This window comes from Dromiciops gliroides, chromosome 5 (genome assembly GCF_019393635.1).
Source record: "Dromiciops gliroides isolate mDroGli1 chromosome 5, mDroGli1.pri, whole genome shotgun sequence".
Taxonomy (NCBI): Eukaryota; Metazoa; Chordata; class Mammalia; order Microbiotheria; family Microbiotheriidae; genus Dromiciops; species Dromiciops gliroides.
Window position 1 is genome coordinate 206,898,282 of NC_057865.1, and position 16,132 is coordinate 206,914,413.

The 16,132-nt window shown below is 36.1% G+C and overlaps 1 protein-coding gene across 1 annotated transcript in view; it reads right to left on the minus strand.

The window, feature by feature from the left end:
• The window catches only part of IRAK4 (interleukin 1 receptor associated kinase 4), a 61,048-nt gene that overhangs the window by 8,153 nt on the left and 36,763 nt on the right, over positions 1–16,132 (minus strand). The window contains 1 exon segment of the mRNA XM_043967627.1: positions 15,569–15,631. Coding sequence (XP_043823562.1) covers positions 15,569–15,631 — 63 coding nt within the window.

The window sequence follows — 16,132 nt, forward strand, 5'->3', positions numbered from 1 at the left end:
TGAAGGGAGGAAACTGCTAGGCAAATATGGAGGGAAAAAAAAGATCAACAAGATAGGTGATAGAGTCACGTGGGGGGATGGGATGAGCCAGGAGAAGTGTACCTGACTATTGGGGCAATATCCTCTCTGATACCTCGAGTTACTTGAATTGTTTGAGATGTGACACACAGTAGGAAAAGGAGACCTCATTGAGGTAAACCTACAAGGCAGTACACAAAGTTGTCTAGAGGGTTGGAACTAGAATGTATAATTTTGTAAGGCTTTGATTATATGAAGAATAGAGAACAAAGAAGAAAACAGATGATCTTAGGGGCCATGAATCAGAGAACAAAGGTCTAGAATAAACAGAAATAATGGAGAGAGTAAAGGAAATCTTTTTTTAAAAGGGGTGCAAAAAAAAAATTTAAAAATTAATGAACAGAACTAACAGAAGGAGAAGAGCCAAAGTGGAATCTGACGGGGGGGGGGGGGTTGGGGGGGAGAGGGGGGAAACAGGATAAAAATACATAACCAGATAAAAACAGGAGAGGAATTAACAAATAAAGCCATAAAGAGCTAACAAATGAGAAGAGGGGTGAGGGGGTGAGGGGAAAAGAGTTAGTAGGAACAGGACCTCCTAAAAAAAAGATTAAAGTAGGGGCAGCTAGGTGGCACAGTGGATAAAGCACCAGCCATGGATTCAGGAGGACCTGAGTTCAAATCTAGCTTTGACACTTACTAACTGTGTGACCCTGGGCAAGTCACTTAACCCTCATTGCCCCACAAAAATAACAAAAAAAAAAAAACATTGTACACAGTATCAACAACATTGTATGTTGATCAACTGTGATAGATTTGACTCTTCTCAGCAATACAACGGTTCAAGATAGTTCCAAAATACTCATGATGGAAAATGCTCTCCAAATCCAGGGGGAAAAAAAAAAAGGAACTGTTGGAATATGGATACTGATTGGACTGTACTATTTCAATTTTTTTTTTTGTTTTTCTTTTTTGAGGTTTTTCCTTTTTGCTCTGATTCTTCTTTCACAACATGACTAATGTAGAAATATGTTTAATGTGATTGTACATATATAACCTATATCAGATTGCTTGCTGTCTTGGAGAGGGAGGGAGGGGAGGAAGGAGAAAAATTCCAAACAAGAAATCTTATAAAAACAAATGTTGAAAACTATCTCTACATGTAACTGAAAAATAATAAAATACTTTTATGGAAAAAGAAGATTAAAGTAACTGAAGGAACAGCAGAAGAGGGAAAAAGCATAACTTGAAAAACTCAATTTTAGAGATAGACATTAGAAAATATGAAGCTCTTTTAACTTTAAATGTGAAGGGATTGGGGGCAGCTAGGTGGCACAGTGGATAAGGCACCAGCCCTGGATTCAGGAGCACCTGAGTTCAAATCCAGCCTCAGACACTTGACACGTACTAGCTATGTGACCTAGGGCAAGTCACTTAACCCTCATTGACCCACCAAAAAAAAAAAAATGTGAAGGAATTAAAACAATCCAATAAAATTAAAAAGTGACAGAATGGATAAAAAAACCAAAACCTTACAATCTGGTGCTTAGAAGAAATACATTTAAAACTTGGTGGTTGGGGGCAGCTAGGTGATGCAGTGGATAAAGCACCAGCCCTGGATTCAGGAGGACCTGAGCTCAAATCTGGCCTCAGACACTTGACACGTACTAGCTGTGTGACCCTGGGCAAGTCACTTAACCTCCATTGCCCCACAAAAACAAAAACAAAAAACAAACAAAAAACTTAGTGGTTGGAAAAAATTTACAATGCATCAAGTGAATCACAAAAAGCAGGAGTTGCCTTAATGCTATCAGATAAGACAAAAATAAAAATTCAAAAAATAAAAAGGGGTAAACAAGGAAACTATATTATGATGAAAAGAACAACAAACCAAAATTAATCCAATCTATGTACCAGACACAGTGCTAAGCACTAGGGATACAATGAATAAAAGAAACTAATTCCCTGACCTCAAGGAGGGAAACAACACATAAAAGAAGATAGGAAAGTGGAGGAATGGGAGATAGGACACCATGGAGTAACTGGAGTAGAGGCACCTCATTCTGTGGAGTTAATACCAGGCAGAGCAACAGATGCAAAATGGAGTGAGCTGAGAGTCCATAAAGAAAGCCATTGGAAGGAGTTTGGTACTTCCCTCCTCCAGCCCTACAAACCCTAGAGGAAAAGAGGCTGAAGGAGTCAGTGTCAATCAAGTCTTGAGTTATCAGCATAGTGATGAGATTAAAGATGATGAGCTTAATCTAGGAAGGGGCACCCTGTTTCCAAGCTGAATCCTGATAGGGAAGCAATTGCAAAGTAGAGAGAGCTCCAAAAACCTTAAGCATTCAAATTCATAAAGGAAACATCTTGAATTTCAAGAAGCCAAAGAGAGTAACATATAATGACAGGAGAACTTACAATATACGCTTACATATGGGTCAGTTTATTGGATAAGGGCTAATAGAAATATAAACAAAAGGGAAAATATGGAACTAAACAAATATCCCTAGAGAAATTAGTTAAAAGCCTTAAGCTGTCTTCTAAATGGAACTTCAAAAGAACATACATATTTTACCTGCACCATATGGAACTTTTTTTTTTCCTTTGAGGGACAATGGAGGGTTAGTTGAACTTGCCCCAGGGTCCAACACAGCTAAGTAAGGGTCAAGTGTCTGAGGCCAGATTTGAACTCAGGGTCCTCCCTGAATCCAAGGCCGGTGCTCTATCCACTGTGCCACTTAGCTGCTCCCCACCCATATGGAACTTTCACATAAAATTCACCATGTATTAGGGACTCAGAGATATTTCGAACCAAATGTGAAAAGGGAGAAAATAAGCAATATATCCTTTATATATCATAATGCAATATAATAATAATAGAAATTGGTTTAGAAACCCCAAACAAAATATAGACTCAAATGGAAACAATGAAATTGTCACAGTCAGAGCCAAGATGGCAGAGAAAAGGCAGGGACTCACCTGAACTTTCCCCCAAGTCCCTCCAACTATCATTAAATAATGGCTCAAAACAAATTCTAAAGCAGCAGAACCCAAAAAAGGACAGAGTAATACTATGTATATAATGCTAGTAAACCCTGTAAAGTTCTTGTTTTTCATTTAGCAGCTACTGAATTTCTCCATCATTTTCATCAAACCAGTGTTGACGTTTGTGTTCTGACACAGATAAGTAAATGCAGTTCTGTTTACCAACAGTGTGTTGGCTCAACCTTTCCTCAAAGTCAGCACTGAATTGTTCTCCACAGAGAAATGCTTTAATCTATTGACATTAAGTCTTCTGGTAGTCATCTTGCCTTGGGGCTGCTGCTTTTGTTGAATGCAAATATTAGCTAGTTGGGAGAGAAAGTTCATTATCAGTCTATTATCTAGTACTAGTTACTCACTCTACAACTCTACACCACACATTGCCTTGCCTTGTCACTCTCGACATCCTGTCTCTTCTTACAATAACATAGTCTATTAAATGCCAGTTGTTTGCTGAAAGGATGAATCCATGAAAGGTTTTATTGTGTTTAGGTTAACGGGAGACTGTTGGGTGATGAGTCCGGACATGAAATGCACAAGCCTCTTCTATTAAGGGACCACTGTTGTTTTTTTTAAATTAATAAAGGTTTTTTTTTTTTCCGTTACATGTAAAGATAGTTCTCAACTTTTGTTTATACAAGCTTTCCAATTTCAGATTTTTCTCCCTCCCCCGTCCCCAAGACAGCAGGTAATCTGATTATACATTATATATAATACACACATATATACATATATACCCACATAAATAACATTAAACATAATTCTGCATAGTCATGTTATAAGAGAAAAATCAGAGCAATGACGAAAAAACCTCAAAATAGAAAAACATCAGCACCAAAAACAAAAGAAATAGTATGGTTCATTCAACATCCACTCCACAGTTCTTTTTTTTTTTTTTCTTCCTGGATTTGGAGATCCTCTTCTATCATGAGTTCCCTGGAACTCTTCTGTACCATTGCATTGGTGAGAAGAATATAGTCCATCACAGTAGATCAACACTCAATGTTGATGATACAATGTTCTTCTGGTTCTGCTCATCTCACTCATCATCAGCCCACGCAAGACCCTCCAGGTTTCTCTGAACTCCTCCTGCTCATCATTTCTTACAGCACAATAGTATTCCATTGTATTCATATACCACAACTTGTCCAGCCATTCCCCAATTGATGGGCGTCCCCTCAACTTCCAATTCCTTGCTACCACACATAAAAAGCAGCTTTAAATATTTTTGTACATGTGGGGACCACTGTTGCTGTTTCCAACTCCATTCTTCCTAAAGACTCCCTGCCATGTCTGCCTACTCTAGTATTAAAGTCACTCAGAATTATAAGCTTGTTCTCTTTTGACACATTGATGATGAGGGTCTCCAGGTCTTCATAAATTTTTTCTCTGACCTCATCAGGGTTTGTCATGGTGGGAGAGCATGGCATTTTCCTGCAAGGAGTAATCACATTGTCATAAGCCTGTCATTCACTCCTTTTGGCAGGCATACAAAACTGTTGATTAGATCAGTTTTGATTGCAAAACCTACTTCAACTTCATGGTGCTCCCTTTCACTATAGCTACTCCAGAAAAGCATGTATCGAGCTCCAACTCTGATAAGCTGGCCTCATCTGCCAACCTTGTTTCATTTAAACCTGCTATTTAGGTGTGATACTTGCTGAGCTCTCTCACAACAAAAGCTGTTCATCTTTCAGGTCTCCTGGATTTTGTGTTGTTCATAAGTACGTACACATTCCATGTACTGATGGTGAATGGAATCATCTTTGCAATTTTTGTGCATTTTGTTGTGTTTCAACAGCAGGAGAGCATTCCTGCCTGCCATGGTAACCAGGCCAGGGCTGGGTAAGCTGACAATTTTAGGGCACCTTTTCTAGCCCCTTCCTCATACCAGGAGGTGAGCAGTGTTATCCTTAAAAGGCTGCTCAGAAACAGGGGCCTGTTGAATCCTACTGCTGCTACCAGTGAGACAACTCTATGGCCTGGGCCACCTGTGTACAGGGTTCTGACTACAACTCCCAATGTACTCTGACCTGCTGCTTCATCACTTGCCTGTCACCACAGGATTCTGAGATAGGTAAGAATAGTAAAATGGTAAAGGTGATACCTTCTGATTCATGCATAAATTGGATTTAAGTGAGGCAGATTTGCACAAAGTCCCTCACTCCCTCTTCCAGAGTCATCACAGTGCAGAGGCAGGGCAGAGTCAAGATGATTGATGATGGCTTGAGATTCAGTGGATGGATGACCTTGGCTTCTTTGATGTCTAACCAACCTCTAAGTACTCCACAACACCTGTTTCAGCTGTCTTCATGGCCATTGGAATAAATTGTTTTTACCTGCCCCATTCCAGCAGGGGAAGTCTTCACATACTTGGATTTGTTACCCCCTAACTTACCAATCAACTTGAGACCCCTTGGTTGCCCTCAATCTGATTTAGCCCATTCACCAAAATAATTTACCTAAGTGTGGCCACTGCACATGCTACAACTTCTTGTAGCCACAGGTAAGAGTTGGGTGGACACCAAAGATGGAAAACAGCCCTGAAAAGGGCTTAGTAGCCCTCACACTAGAGGTACTAGTCTTCCCTTGAACACATGCTACACTCCTGTACACAGTAACAGCAATATTGTATGATGTGACTAATTTAGCCTTCAGCAAGATAATGATCAAAGAAATTTCTGAAGGACTTATGATAAAGAGTACTTTCCATCTCCAGAAAAAGAACTGATACAACTTGAATGCAAATTGAAGATACTTTGTCTTTATTTTCTTTATTTTTCTTGGGGTTTTTGGTCTCTGTTTTCTTTCACTGCATGACTATACATGTATATTCATGTCAAATTGCTTGCCTTCTCAATGAGGAGGTGTGCAGAGGGAGGGAGAAAATTTGGAACTCAATATTTGAAAAAAGAATCTTAAAATTGTTTTTACATGTAATTGGGAAAAATATAAAATAATAAAATTTTTTAAACTATGTAAAAGAAAATTATAATGATGAAACAGCATGCCAAGATTTCTACAATGCAGCTAAAGCAGTGCTAAGGCTGAAAAAGCATATCCTTATAATCATACATTAACAAAATAGAGAGATGATTAATGAAATGAATATGCATTTTGCAAAGTTAGAGAATCAACAAATAAAACTAAAATAAGCACAAAAGAGGAGATATTAAAAAATTAGATGAAAAATAAATTAGAAACAAAATCGCATGGAAATGATAAATAAAACTAACAGTTGTTGTTTTTTTTTTAAATACAAATAAAACTGAGAAATCCTTAGCTAATCTGATTAAAAAGGAGAGAGCAGAAAGTCAAATCAATAAAATAGCAAATGAGAGGGGCAGCTAGGTGGCGCAGTGGATAGAGCACCGGCCCTGGAGTCAGGAGTACCTGAGTTCAAATCCGACCTCAGACACTTACTAGCTATGTGATCCTGGGCAAGTCACTTAACCCCAATTGCCTCACTAAAAAAAAAAAATAGCAAATGAGGCAAATGAAATCACAGCAAAACCAGGAGAAATAAAAAGAATAATTAATATATCATAGTTATATACTAACAACACTGAAAACACAAAAGAGAGGAATACTTTGAAAAATATAAAATATACAAACTATCAGAAGACCAGATAGAGATTTTAAATAACCTGATTTCAGAAAAGGTAATAGATCCATCTATAAAGGTACTAGCAAGGGAAAAAAACCTCTGGAACCTGATGGATTCACAGGAGATTTTTTTTAATCAAACCTTTAAAGAGCAACCAGTACTCATAAATTGAGTAAGAAAGAACCCTACCAGAATCCTTTTAGGAAACAAATGTGGTACTAATACCTAAACCAGAGAAAGATAAAACATGGCAGGGAAAAAACTACAGGCCAATATCATTATTGAAATTGACTCAAAAAATTTTAAACAAAATCTTATCAAACAGATTATAGCAATTTATCAAAGAAATTATTTCAAATAGGATTTATGCCAGAGATGCAAGATAGGTAAAGAGGAGATAAAACTATCCCATGACATGATGGTTTACTTAGAAAACTCCATGGAATAAGCAAAGTTACTAAAGTGAGACACTAGCTTCAGCAAAGCTGTGGGTTACAAAATAAATACTCAAAAATCAATAGCATTTATATATATTAATAAGAAAACAAAAGAAGCAATCGTAGAAAAGAAAATTCCATTCCAAATAGCCATAAAATGCATAAAATACTTAAGGATCAACCTGCCAAGCACACAAAATGTTTCTATAGACTCAATTACAAAACATTCCTTTTTTTGTTGTTTGTTTATTTGTTTTGCAGGGCAATGAGGGTTAAGTGACTTGCCCAGGGTCACACAGCTAGTAAGTATCAAGTGTCTGAGGCCAGATTTGAACTCAGGTCCTCCAGAATCCAGGGCCAGTGCTTTATCCACTGTACCACCCAGCTGCCCCCCAAAGCATTCTTTAAAGAATGCCAGAGGAAATATTCATTGCTCATGGCTAGGCACTGCTAACATAATTAAAAATAAAAATACTACCAAAATTAATTTGCACTTTTAATGCTATATCAATCAAATTACCTTAAGAATACTTTATAGAACTTGATAAAATAAAAAAAAAATTCATTTAAGAAATGAAATATCTATACTATTAAGGAAAATGATGAAAAGAAGTAAAGCCAAGAGGGGAATAGCACTTGCAGATATCAAACTATATTATAAAGCAGCAGTCAATCAAGACAATTTTTATTGGTTAAATAATAGAGAAACAGATCAATGAGACAGACTAGACAAAGGAGATTCAGAAACAACAGAATCCTATAACCCAGTGTTTCATACAGTGAAAAATATAACTTACGTAGGGAAAAACTCTTTATTTGGTAAAAATTGATGGGAAAATTGGAAGCCAATCTGGCAGAAATTAGTCTTAAGACCAACAGTTTACACCACATTCAAATAAGATATTCTAAATGAATGTGATCTTAACATTAAAGATCAAACTATATGTACATCTCACAGCTATGGCTAAGCGATGTGTTCTTAACCAAACAAGAGATAGAGGCAATTATTAAAGATAAAGTAGATAACTTTCATTGTTTGAAACCAAAAGGCTTCTTCTGCACAGACAACATTAATGTATCTAGAATAAGAAGGGAAGCGGTCAAATGAGAAAAAAAATATTTGTATTAAATCTTCTGATAAGGCTTGCTATCAAAGATTTATAAACAGGGGGCAGTTAGGTGGCACAGTGGATAAAGCACTGGCCCTGGATTCTGGAGGACCTGAGTTCAAATCTGGCCTCAGACACTTGATACTTACTAGCTGTGTGACCCTGGGCAAGTCACTTAACCCTCATCACCCCGCCAAGACAAAAACAAAAAAAAATAAAAATTTATAAACAACTAATAAATATACATGACTAACAGCTATTTTAAATAGACAAATGGTCAAAGGATATGAACAATAGTTCTAAAAAGAACTACAAAGTATTCAAAACCACATGAAAAAATACTCCAAATTACTAACAGAAATAAAGATCAAAAAGAACTCTAATAAAGTTTCACCTCACACTGTGAAAATCAGGAAGAAAAAAAAAAGAACACCAAAACCCAGCAACAGTAAATGTTGGAGGGGTTGTGGGAAGATAGGCAAAGTAATACATTGCTGGCAGAACTGTGAAATGGTATAATCATTTTGGAAAGAAATCTAAAATTATGCCATTAAAGTGCCTAAAATATCTAAAACCAGTGACTTTTACTGGGTCCAAGGAAGCCATCAAAAAGAAGAAAGTCCCCATAAACACCAAAGTATTTATAGCAGCACTTTTTATGATAGTAAAGGATTGGAAACAAAGTAGATGTCCATCAACTGAGGAATGACTAAAACTGTGATATATGAATGTAAACATTACTGGGTTGTAAGAAATTTGTGGTGTATGAAGTGAAAGTTCAGATTGTTTTGATTTGCATTTATGTTAATGAGATCTGAAATATTTTTTCATGTGGTTGTGAATATTTTACAATTCTTCATATCCTTTGACTATCTACTGGGGAATGGGACACACATGTATGTATATATTTATATGTATATATAGTTGTAATTTAAAAATTAATTTTAACAAGAAAAGAAAAAAAAGAACATTTCCATGTATACAGCAGAATGTAAGGGAGGATTCACTATAAAACAAATTTCCATCTCAAGACCTATATAATAAAAACTACACATTGTTTTCAAAGCTGTCCAGTTTTTCTTTGCTTCCTTGTAGGTTTTCTTTTGTTGTTGCCTGTGCACTTTTTACTTTTATTTTTTTTCTCCTCCCTCCCCCCAACCCTAGAGAAAGCTATAAATGCAGATATATATATATATATATACACATATACATATGCATTCATACACATACTAAGACCATACTATGTGTATTTCCACTTGTCACCTCTTTCTCTGGAGATGGATAGCATCTTTCTTCACAGGTCCAAGTCTTTCCATGTTTTTCTAAACCCACCAGTTCATCATTTCCTATACCACAGTAGTATTCCAACACAATCACATCCTATCTGAGAAATTATCTATGAAAATTCCCCCCCAAAAAATTTTCTACATTCCTTCTATTCTTGGCTATGATTGTTTTCTTGTATAAATATACAAGAAAATTTTAATTTAAAATCATCAAAATTATCCTTTTTACACTTCAACAATGCTCTTGCCTTCTTATAACACAGTTTAAGGCCTGATACTGCTGAATCTTATTCCTTTTTATCTTCTTTCTCTAGTTTCTTTGCAGTTCCTGACCTTTTGTTTTGTCAAGTGAAATTTGATATTATTTTTCTAACTCAGTAAAATATTTTTTAGTAATTTAATTGGGATGGCATTGAATAAATAGATTAGTTAGGTAAAATTGTCATTTTTTTAAATATTGGCTTTTCCTGCCCAAGAACAACAAATATTACTCCAATTATTTAAATCTGACTTTATTTGTATAAAAAGTGTTTTATGTTTATGTTCATGTAGTTCCTCTGTTTTGGCAGTTATACTCTCAGGTATTTTATAGTGTTATTTTTTTTTATAAGATTTATTTTATTTTATTTTTTTGGTTAGGCAATTGGAGTTAAGTGACTTGCCCAGGGTCACACAGCTAGTAAGTGTTAACTGTCTGAGGCCGGATTTGAACTCAGGTCTCCTGAATCCAGGGCCGGTGCTCTATCCACTGCACCACCTACCTGCCCCTATACTGTGTTATTTTAAATGTTCTAAAGTTAAATTGAATAATATTGGTGACACATAGTGTTTCTCTTTTAATTAAATCTATTTTAGCTTCAACTTTGAGATCATAATTACTACTCTGCTTTTCTTTTTACATAATAGATTCTACTTCAGCCCTTTATTTTATCTTTGTGTGTATCTCTCGTTTTTACTCTATTTCATGAAAGCAACATATTGCTGAATTCAGATTTTTAATCTGGATCAGTTTCCATTTTATGGGTAAATTCTTCCCATTCATTCTAAGATATAATTACTTTGATATTTTCCTCGTATTTTTCCTCACTATCCTTCCCACCCTATTTACCCTATCCTTCCTCACTCCTCTAATTTACTTCTACTTGCTACCTTGACCTCCTATTTCTTAACCTAGTCACCCCTCTAAAAGTCCTTCCCTTATTGTTTCTCCTCACCCTATCCCTTGTCCTCTTATTTATTTATAAATTTAGAAGACTTTTATACCTTTAAAATTATATTTGTTGTTCCCTCTTTAACCCATTTCTAATGAGTAAGGTTCTAGCACTACCTGCCCCCCCACTTTCTTCTTCTATATCAATTCTTCCTTCCATGCCTCATTTATATGAGATAATTACTTCTTATTTCTCTCTGCAATCTTATTTTTTATACTCATCCCATCACACACTGCTCAGCCCAAGCCTTTCTTTCAAACTACCCAAACAATGGTAACAGTCTTAAGAGTATTTATAATTTTTTTACATATAAGAAGTAAACAATTTGACCTTAAGTCCCTTATAGTCTTTAATGTTTACCTTATAATTCTCCTGGATCTTCAATATTGAATTTTCCATAAGTTCTGCTGTTTTTATCACAAATACCTGAAAGTCTTTCACTTTGTTAAATATCCATTTTTTCCCCATTCAGGATTATACTTAACTTTGCTGGGTAAATCACACTTGGTCATAACCCCAGGTCTTTTGCTCTTCTATGGTCCTTCAACGTAGTAGCTTCTAGGTCTTGTGTAATCCTTATTGTAGGTTCATGATATTTAAATTGTTTTTTTCCCCTGATATTTGCAATACTTTTTCCTTAACATGGGAGCTTTGAAACTTGGCCGTGATATTCCTGTATGTTTTTCTCCTTGGCTCTCCTTCAGGTGGTGATTGGTGGATTTTTTTTTTCTATTTTTTTATGCTTTTGACTTCAGGGCCAATTTTTCCCTGAAAAATTTCTTGTAATATTGTATTAAGATTCTTTTTTTGATTATATCTTTCAGGTAATCCAACATTGTCTCTCCTTGATCTGTTTTCCAGATCAATTGTTTTTGTGATATTTCACATTCTCTTCTATTTTCTCATTCTTTTGATTTTGTTTTATTATTTCTTGGTGTGTTATGTCATTAGTTTTCCCTTGCCCAAATGTAGTTTTCAAGGAATTATTTTCTTAAGTTTTTCTATTTATTTTTTTTTTCTTGGCAGGGCAATGAGGGTTAAGTGACTTGCCCAGGGTCACACAGCTAGTGTCAAGTGTCTGAGGCCAGATTTGAATTCAGGTACTCCTGAATCCAGGGCCAGTGCTCTATCCACTGCACCACCTAGCTGCCCCTTCCTTAAGTTTTTTGGTTGTTTTTTTGTTTTGTTTTGTTTTGTTTTGTTTTGCGGGGCAATGGGGGTTAAGTGACTTGCCCAGGGTCACACGGCTAGTGTCAAGTGTCTGAGGCCGGATTTGAACTCAGGTACTCCTGAATCCAGGGCCGGTGCTTTATCCACTGCGCCACCTAGCCGCCCCCCTTCCTTAAGTTTTTGATTCTATATTTCCAGTTGGTTGACTTTCATTTCGTAATTTTCTTGATTTTTTTGAATTGCTTTTATTTTTTTTTTCTAATTTTCCCTTGATTACTTTTATTTGATTTTAAAATTCCTTTTAAAGTTTTTCTAAGAACTCTTTTTGGGCTTGGGACCAATTGACATTTCTTTCTTTTTTTTTTTTTTTAACTCCACTATCTTCCTCTGAATAGGAATTCAGATTTTCTCTATCCCCATAGTAGCTATTTATGGCTTTCTCCTTTGCTTACTCAGAGAAGTCAGAAGACATTGAGGTGGGAAAGGCATGAGGGACAGTCAGCAAAAATGATTGGAGTCAATGTGCTGTGTTTGACCAACAGCAAGGAGGCTCATGTCACTGTAACACAAAGTATGGGTGGGCTACAGAAGGGTAAAAAGATTGAAGGGACCGTGTTGTAAAGGGCTTTAAAAGCCAGAGAATTTATATATTTGATCTTGGAATTGATAGGGAGCTGGTGGGATTTATTGAACAGGGGAGTGACATGGCCAGATCTCTGCTTTAGCAAAAGGTTTAATAGAATTGTAGAATGGATTAAAATGAGGAGAAACTTGAGGCAGGAAAACCAACCAGCAGGATACTACAATACTCCAGGTTTGAGGTAATAAGGACCTACACAGATTAGTGCATGTAGTATCAGGACAAAAGGGAATATAGACAGCGGATGTTACATAGGTAGAAATGGCAGAATATGGAAACTGACTAGACATAGGGGATAAAAGATAATGAGAAGTTGAAGATGATATCTGGGAGTGACTGGGAGGATCATTATACCCTTGGGAACTTAGGAAGAGAAAATAATTTTGTGGGAAAGATAATGAGTTCAAACTTTTAATAATTCTGAAAAAATCTTGAAGAGATATATTTTCTTTAAAAAGTATAAATTCCTGGGGGCAGCACTTGACACTAGCTGTGTGACCCTGGGCAAATCACTTAAACCCGGTTGCCCTGCCCCCCCAAAAAAAATTCCTTTAAAAAAAAAAGTATAAATTCCTCCTTCAAAGAGAAATTCTTGTCTTAAGTGGGAAGAACTAGGAACAGAGTGGAAGTTGAAATTTCTAGTTAAGATGATAACCAAAAAAGGTCATTAAAGACCACACAAACACTCCAGGAAAGATCTAAAAGTTTCATGTAGGACTGATCAAGAAGGACAAAGAGATATGCAGTAAACTCCTCTAATTAAGAACTATAGTAAGTCTAGGACTATACCAAAAGAGAAGAATGCCAAAGGCCCATAGGGAAGAAGAAATCAGTTCAAGCTCTGACAAGCAGCTTAAAGCTCTGAGTGGAAATACATGGTGGTGAGAGAGGACAAAGTGAAGCCTGAGCCAAGCCTGACTTTCTTAGGGCCTGAAGCTTTCAGGCACACTGGGGATTGGTTGGGGAAGGGCTGAAAACAGCCTAATATTACAGAAGCAGGACAGGATTGGGGAGTGGAAGCCAATGCTCCAGGCTGGCATCTCCCCATACTCTCCTGTCTGTGTCCATGTTTGTGTATAGGCCCCACATGTCTGTTGACTCCTGTTCTTCCTCTGGGTTCCAGCTGACCCTGTAGCTGACCCTGCATATTTCTCCCCCTACTTTGGCTTCTCTGTTGCTGGCCCCCAGCTGTCCTTGAACTATTGTGCCAGTTCCCTCTTTCCACTGGGCACCCTTTCTTTTTTTTTTTTTTTAGTGAGGCAATTGGGGTTAAGTGACTTGCCCAGGGTCACACAGCTAGTAAGTGTTAAGTGTCTGAGGCTGGATTTGAACTCAGGTACTCCTGACTCCAGGGCCGGTGCCCTATCCACTGCACCACCTAGCTGCCCCACACCCTTTCTTTTTTCCTTCCTTTACCATCTTGGGCAAATTCACATTGGTAAAAACCACTTTATGTAGATGCCAGTCCACTTACTTTTGAGAGATACCTCATCTATAAAATGAGCTGGAGAATGAAATGGCAGATTACTCCAGTAGTTTTGCCAAGAAAGCCCGAAATGGGGTCACAAAGAGTTGAACATGACTGAAACAACTGAATAACAACTACTTTAATTAATTTACAGATTCACTGCCCTATCAATTGAACAACAAAGAGTTTGTAAAGCTATACAAAAAGCATAACAAAATCCACTGAAGGAACAAAGAAGCATGGATCTCAAGGGAAAACAAAGAAAAAAGTGGGAAGTAAACAATTTGCTATGAGATATTTCTCCCCCTGACAAAAGATAAAAACTTAGTGGGAAAGAACATATTAGCACAAAAATATTTATAGCAGTACTTCTTTTAGTAGCAAAACCCAGGAAATATAGTGGGTGCCTATCAACTGAGAAATGGATGAACAAATTATAGGTCATGAATTTAAACAATTACCAAGCTACTGATATAAATAATGATAAATGATTCACCATAAATGATGAATCTGAATGATTCAGAGAAATATGTAAAGACTTGTATGAAGTAATGGAAAGTTAAGTAGAACCATAAAATTTTACATATGGTGATTACACCACTGTTACGGAAAATAATTTTGAAGACTTGTGAATTCTGATTAACGAAATGATCAGTCAAGACTCTCCAAGATAGATGACTACCTCCTTCTTGGCAGAAATTTGTAGATTATAAGTACAGAGGAACACCTATGTTTTCATATATAACGTGTGCTTCAATTTTGCTAGACTAAACTTAATTTTTAGAAGCAAAGGATTTTATGTTTTGCTGGGAGAACTGGAAGTGTGCATGTATGAAGTAATAGTGATGCCAAAAAATGGAACAAAAAAGGGTGTTTATGAAATGTTTAATAATACACAAAAGGGAGCAGAAGCGTGTTCAGACAGGTATACAAAGAGGGAAACATATACTTTAAAAAAGAAAATCTATACATAAGATTCATGGTTTCATATACATCTTACCTTCCTCTTCTCTGTATATGGAAATGTCAAAAATAAAAAAGAATACTTGAAAAAAATGATTGAGAGTTGCAGAGAGGAAAATTTATGAACAAATTTCCTAACAATTAGAGCTTGCCTTGAGAGATAATAGATTCCTTTTCACTAGAGGGCTTCAAGAAAAGTCTGGATGACTACCTATTGGTGATGCTGCAGTCCCACAGACTGTGTACAGGTTGGACAAAAGTACTTTCTAATACTTAGATTCTGTGAAAGTGAAACCAGTAGTTTCTACTTTGACATAAGACAGAAAAATATTTTTCCTCCTCTGTTCTGTAAATAATGAAATGATAATAGAAAAATGAAATTGGATAAGAGAAATGACACAATGAGAGGTCAAGTGAATTATACAAGGTCAGACGTTTTTGGTACTAGAACCTAAGACTTTGAACTCCTAAACCAATGTTTTTTTTTTCACTATACTGCAATGACTGCAAAAAAAAATAACCAAATACCAGCAGAAAATATTAAAAATAAATACACGTAAAGTCTAGTTTATCAATTAAAAGACAAAGCAATATATATTTAAAACTTTGAAAACTACCAATAACTGAGGTTCACGTTGCTCATCTACCGCTGGAAGTCCAGTTATTATTTCTAGTAAGACCTATGAAGAAAAAACAAAGACACAAATATAAAATATTTAGGAAAACACATAAAAAAGTTCAATGAGAATGAAATTTGGTTTACCTTTTCCATACATAACATTCTTTCTTCTATAATATAATAATAATGCTATCAAGGGATTGTCAACTCTATCACTGCCATGCCTGCATAATCAAATGAACTATATCCCACCCTGCTTTGGAAGTTTTCTCCTCCCCAAACATTTAATGAGTAGTCAATTCAACATTCCCTATCCTTTCTCTAAAATTGTGGATTGAGAAGATTACCAATTCATTATTTAGGTTGGTAGGAGACTGTTGCTTCTTCAGTTGTATTCCCAAAAATAATTATTTCTCAGTATATTTTCCAAGATCTGAGGGATCTCATAATCCTGTATTTTACCTTGATGAGCTGCTAAGACAAAAGCATAATGCTGGATATGATAAAAATAAAACAAATTTCTCTTTTCTTTTCCTCAAAGTTAACCAGAACAAATTGGCAG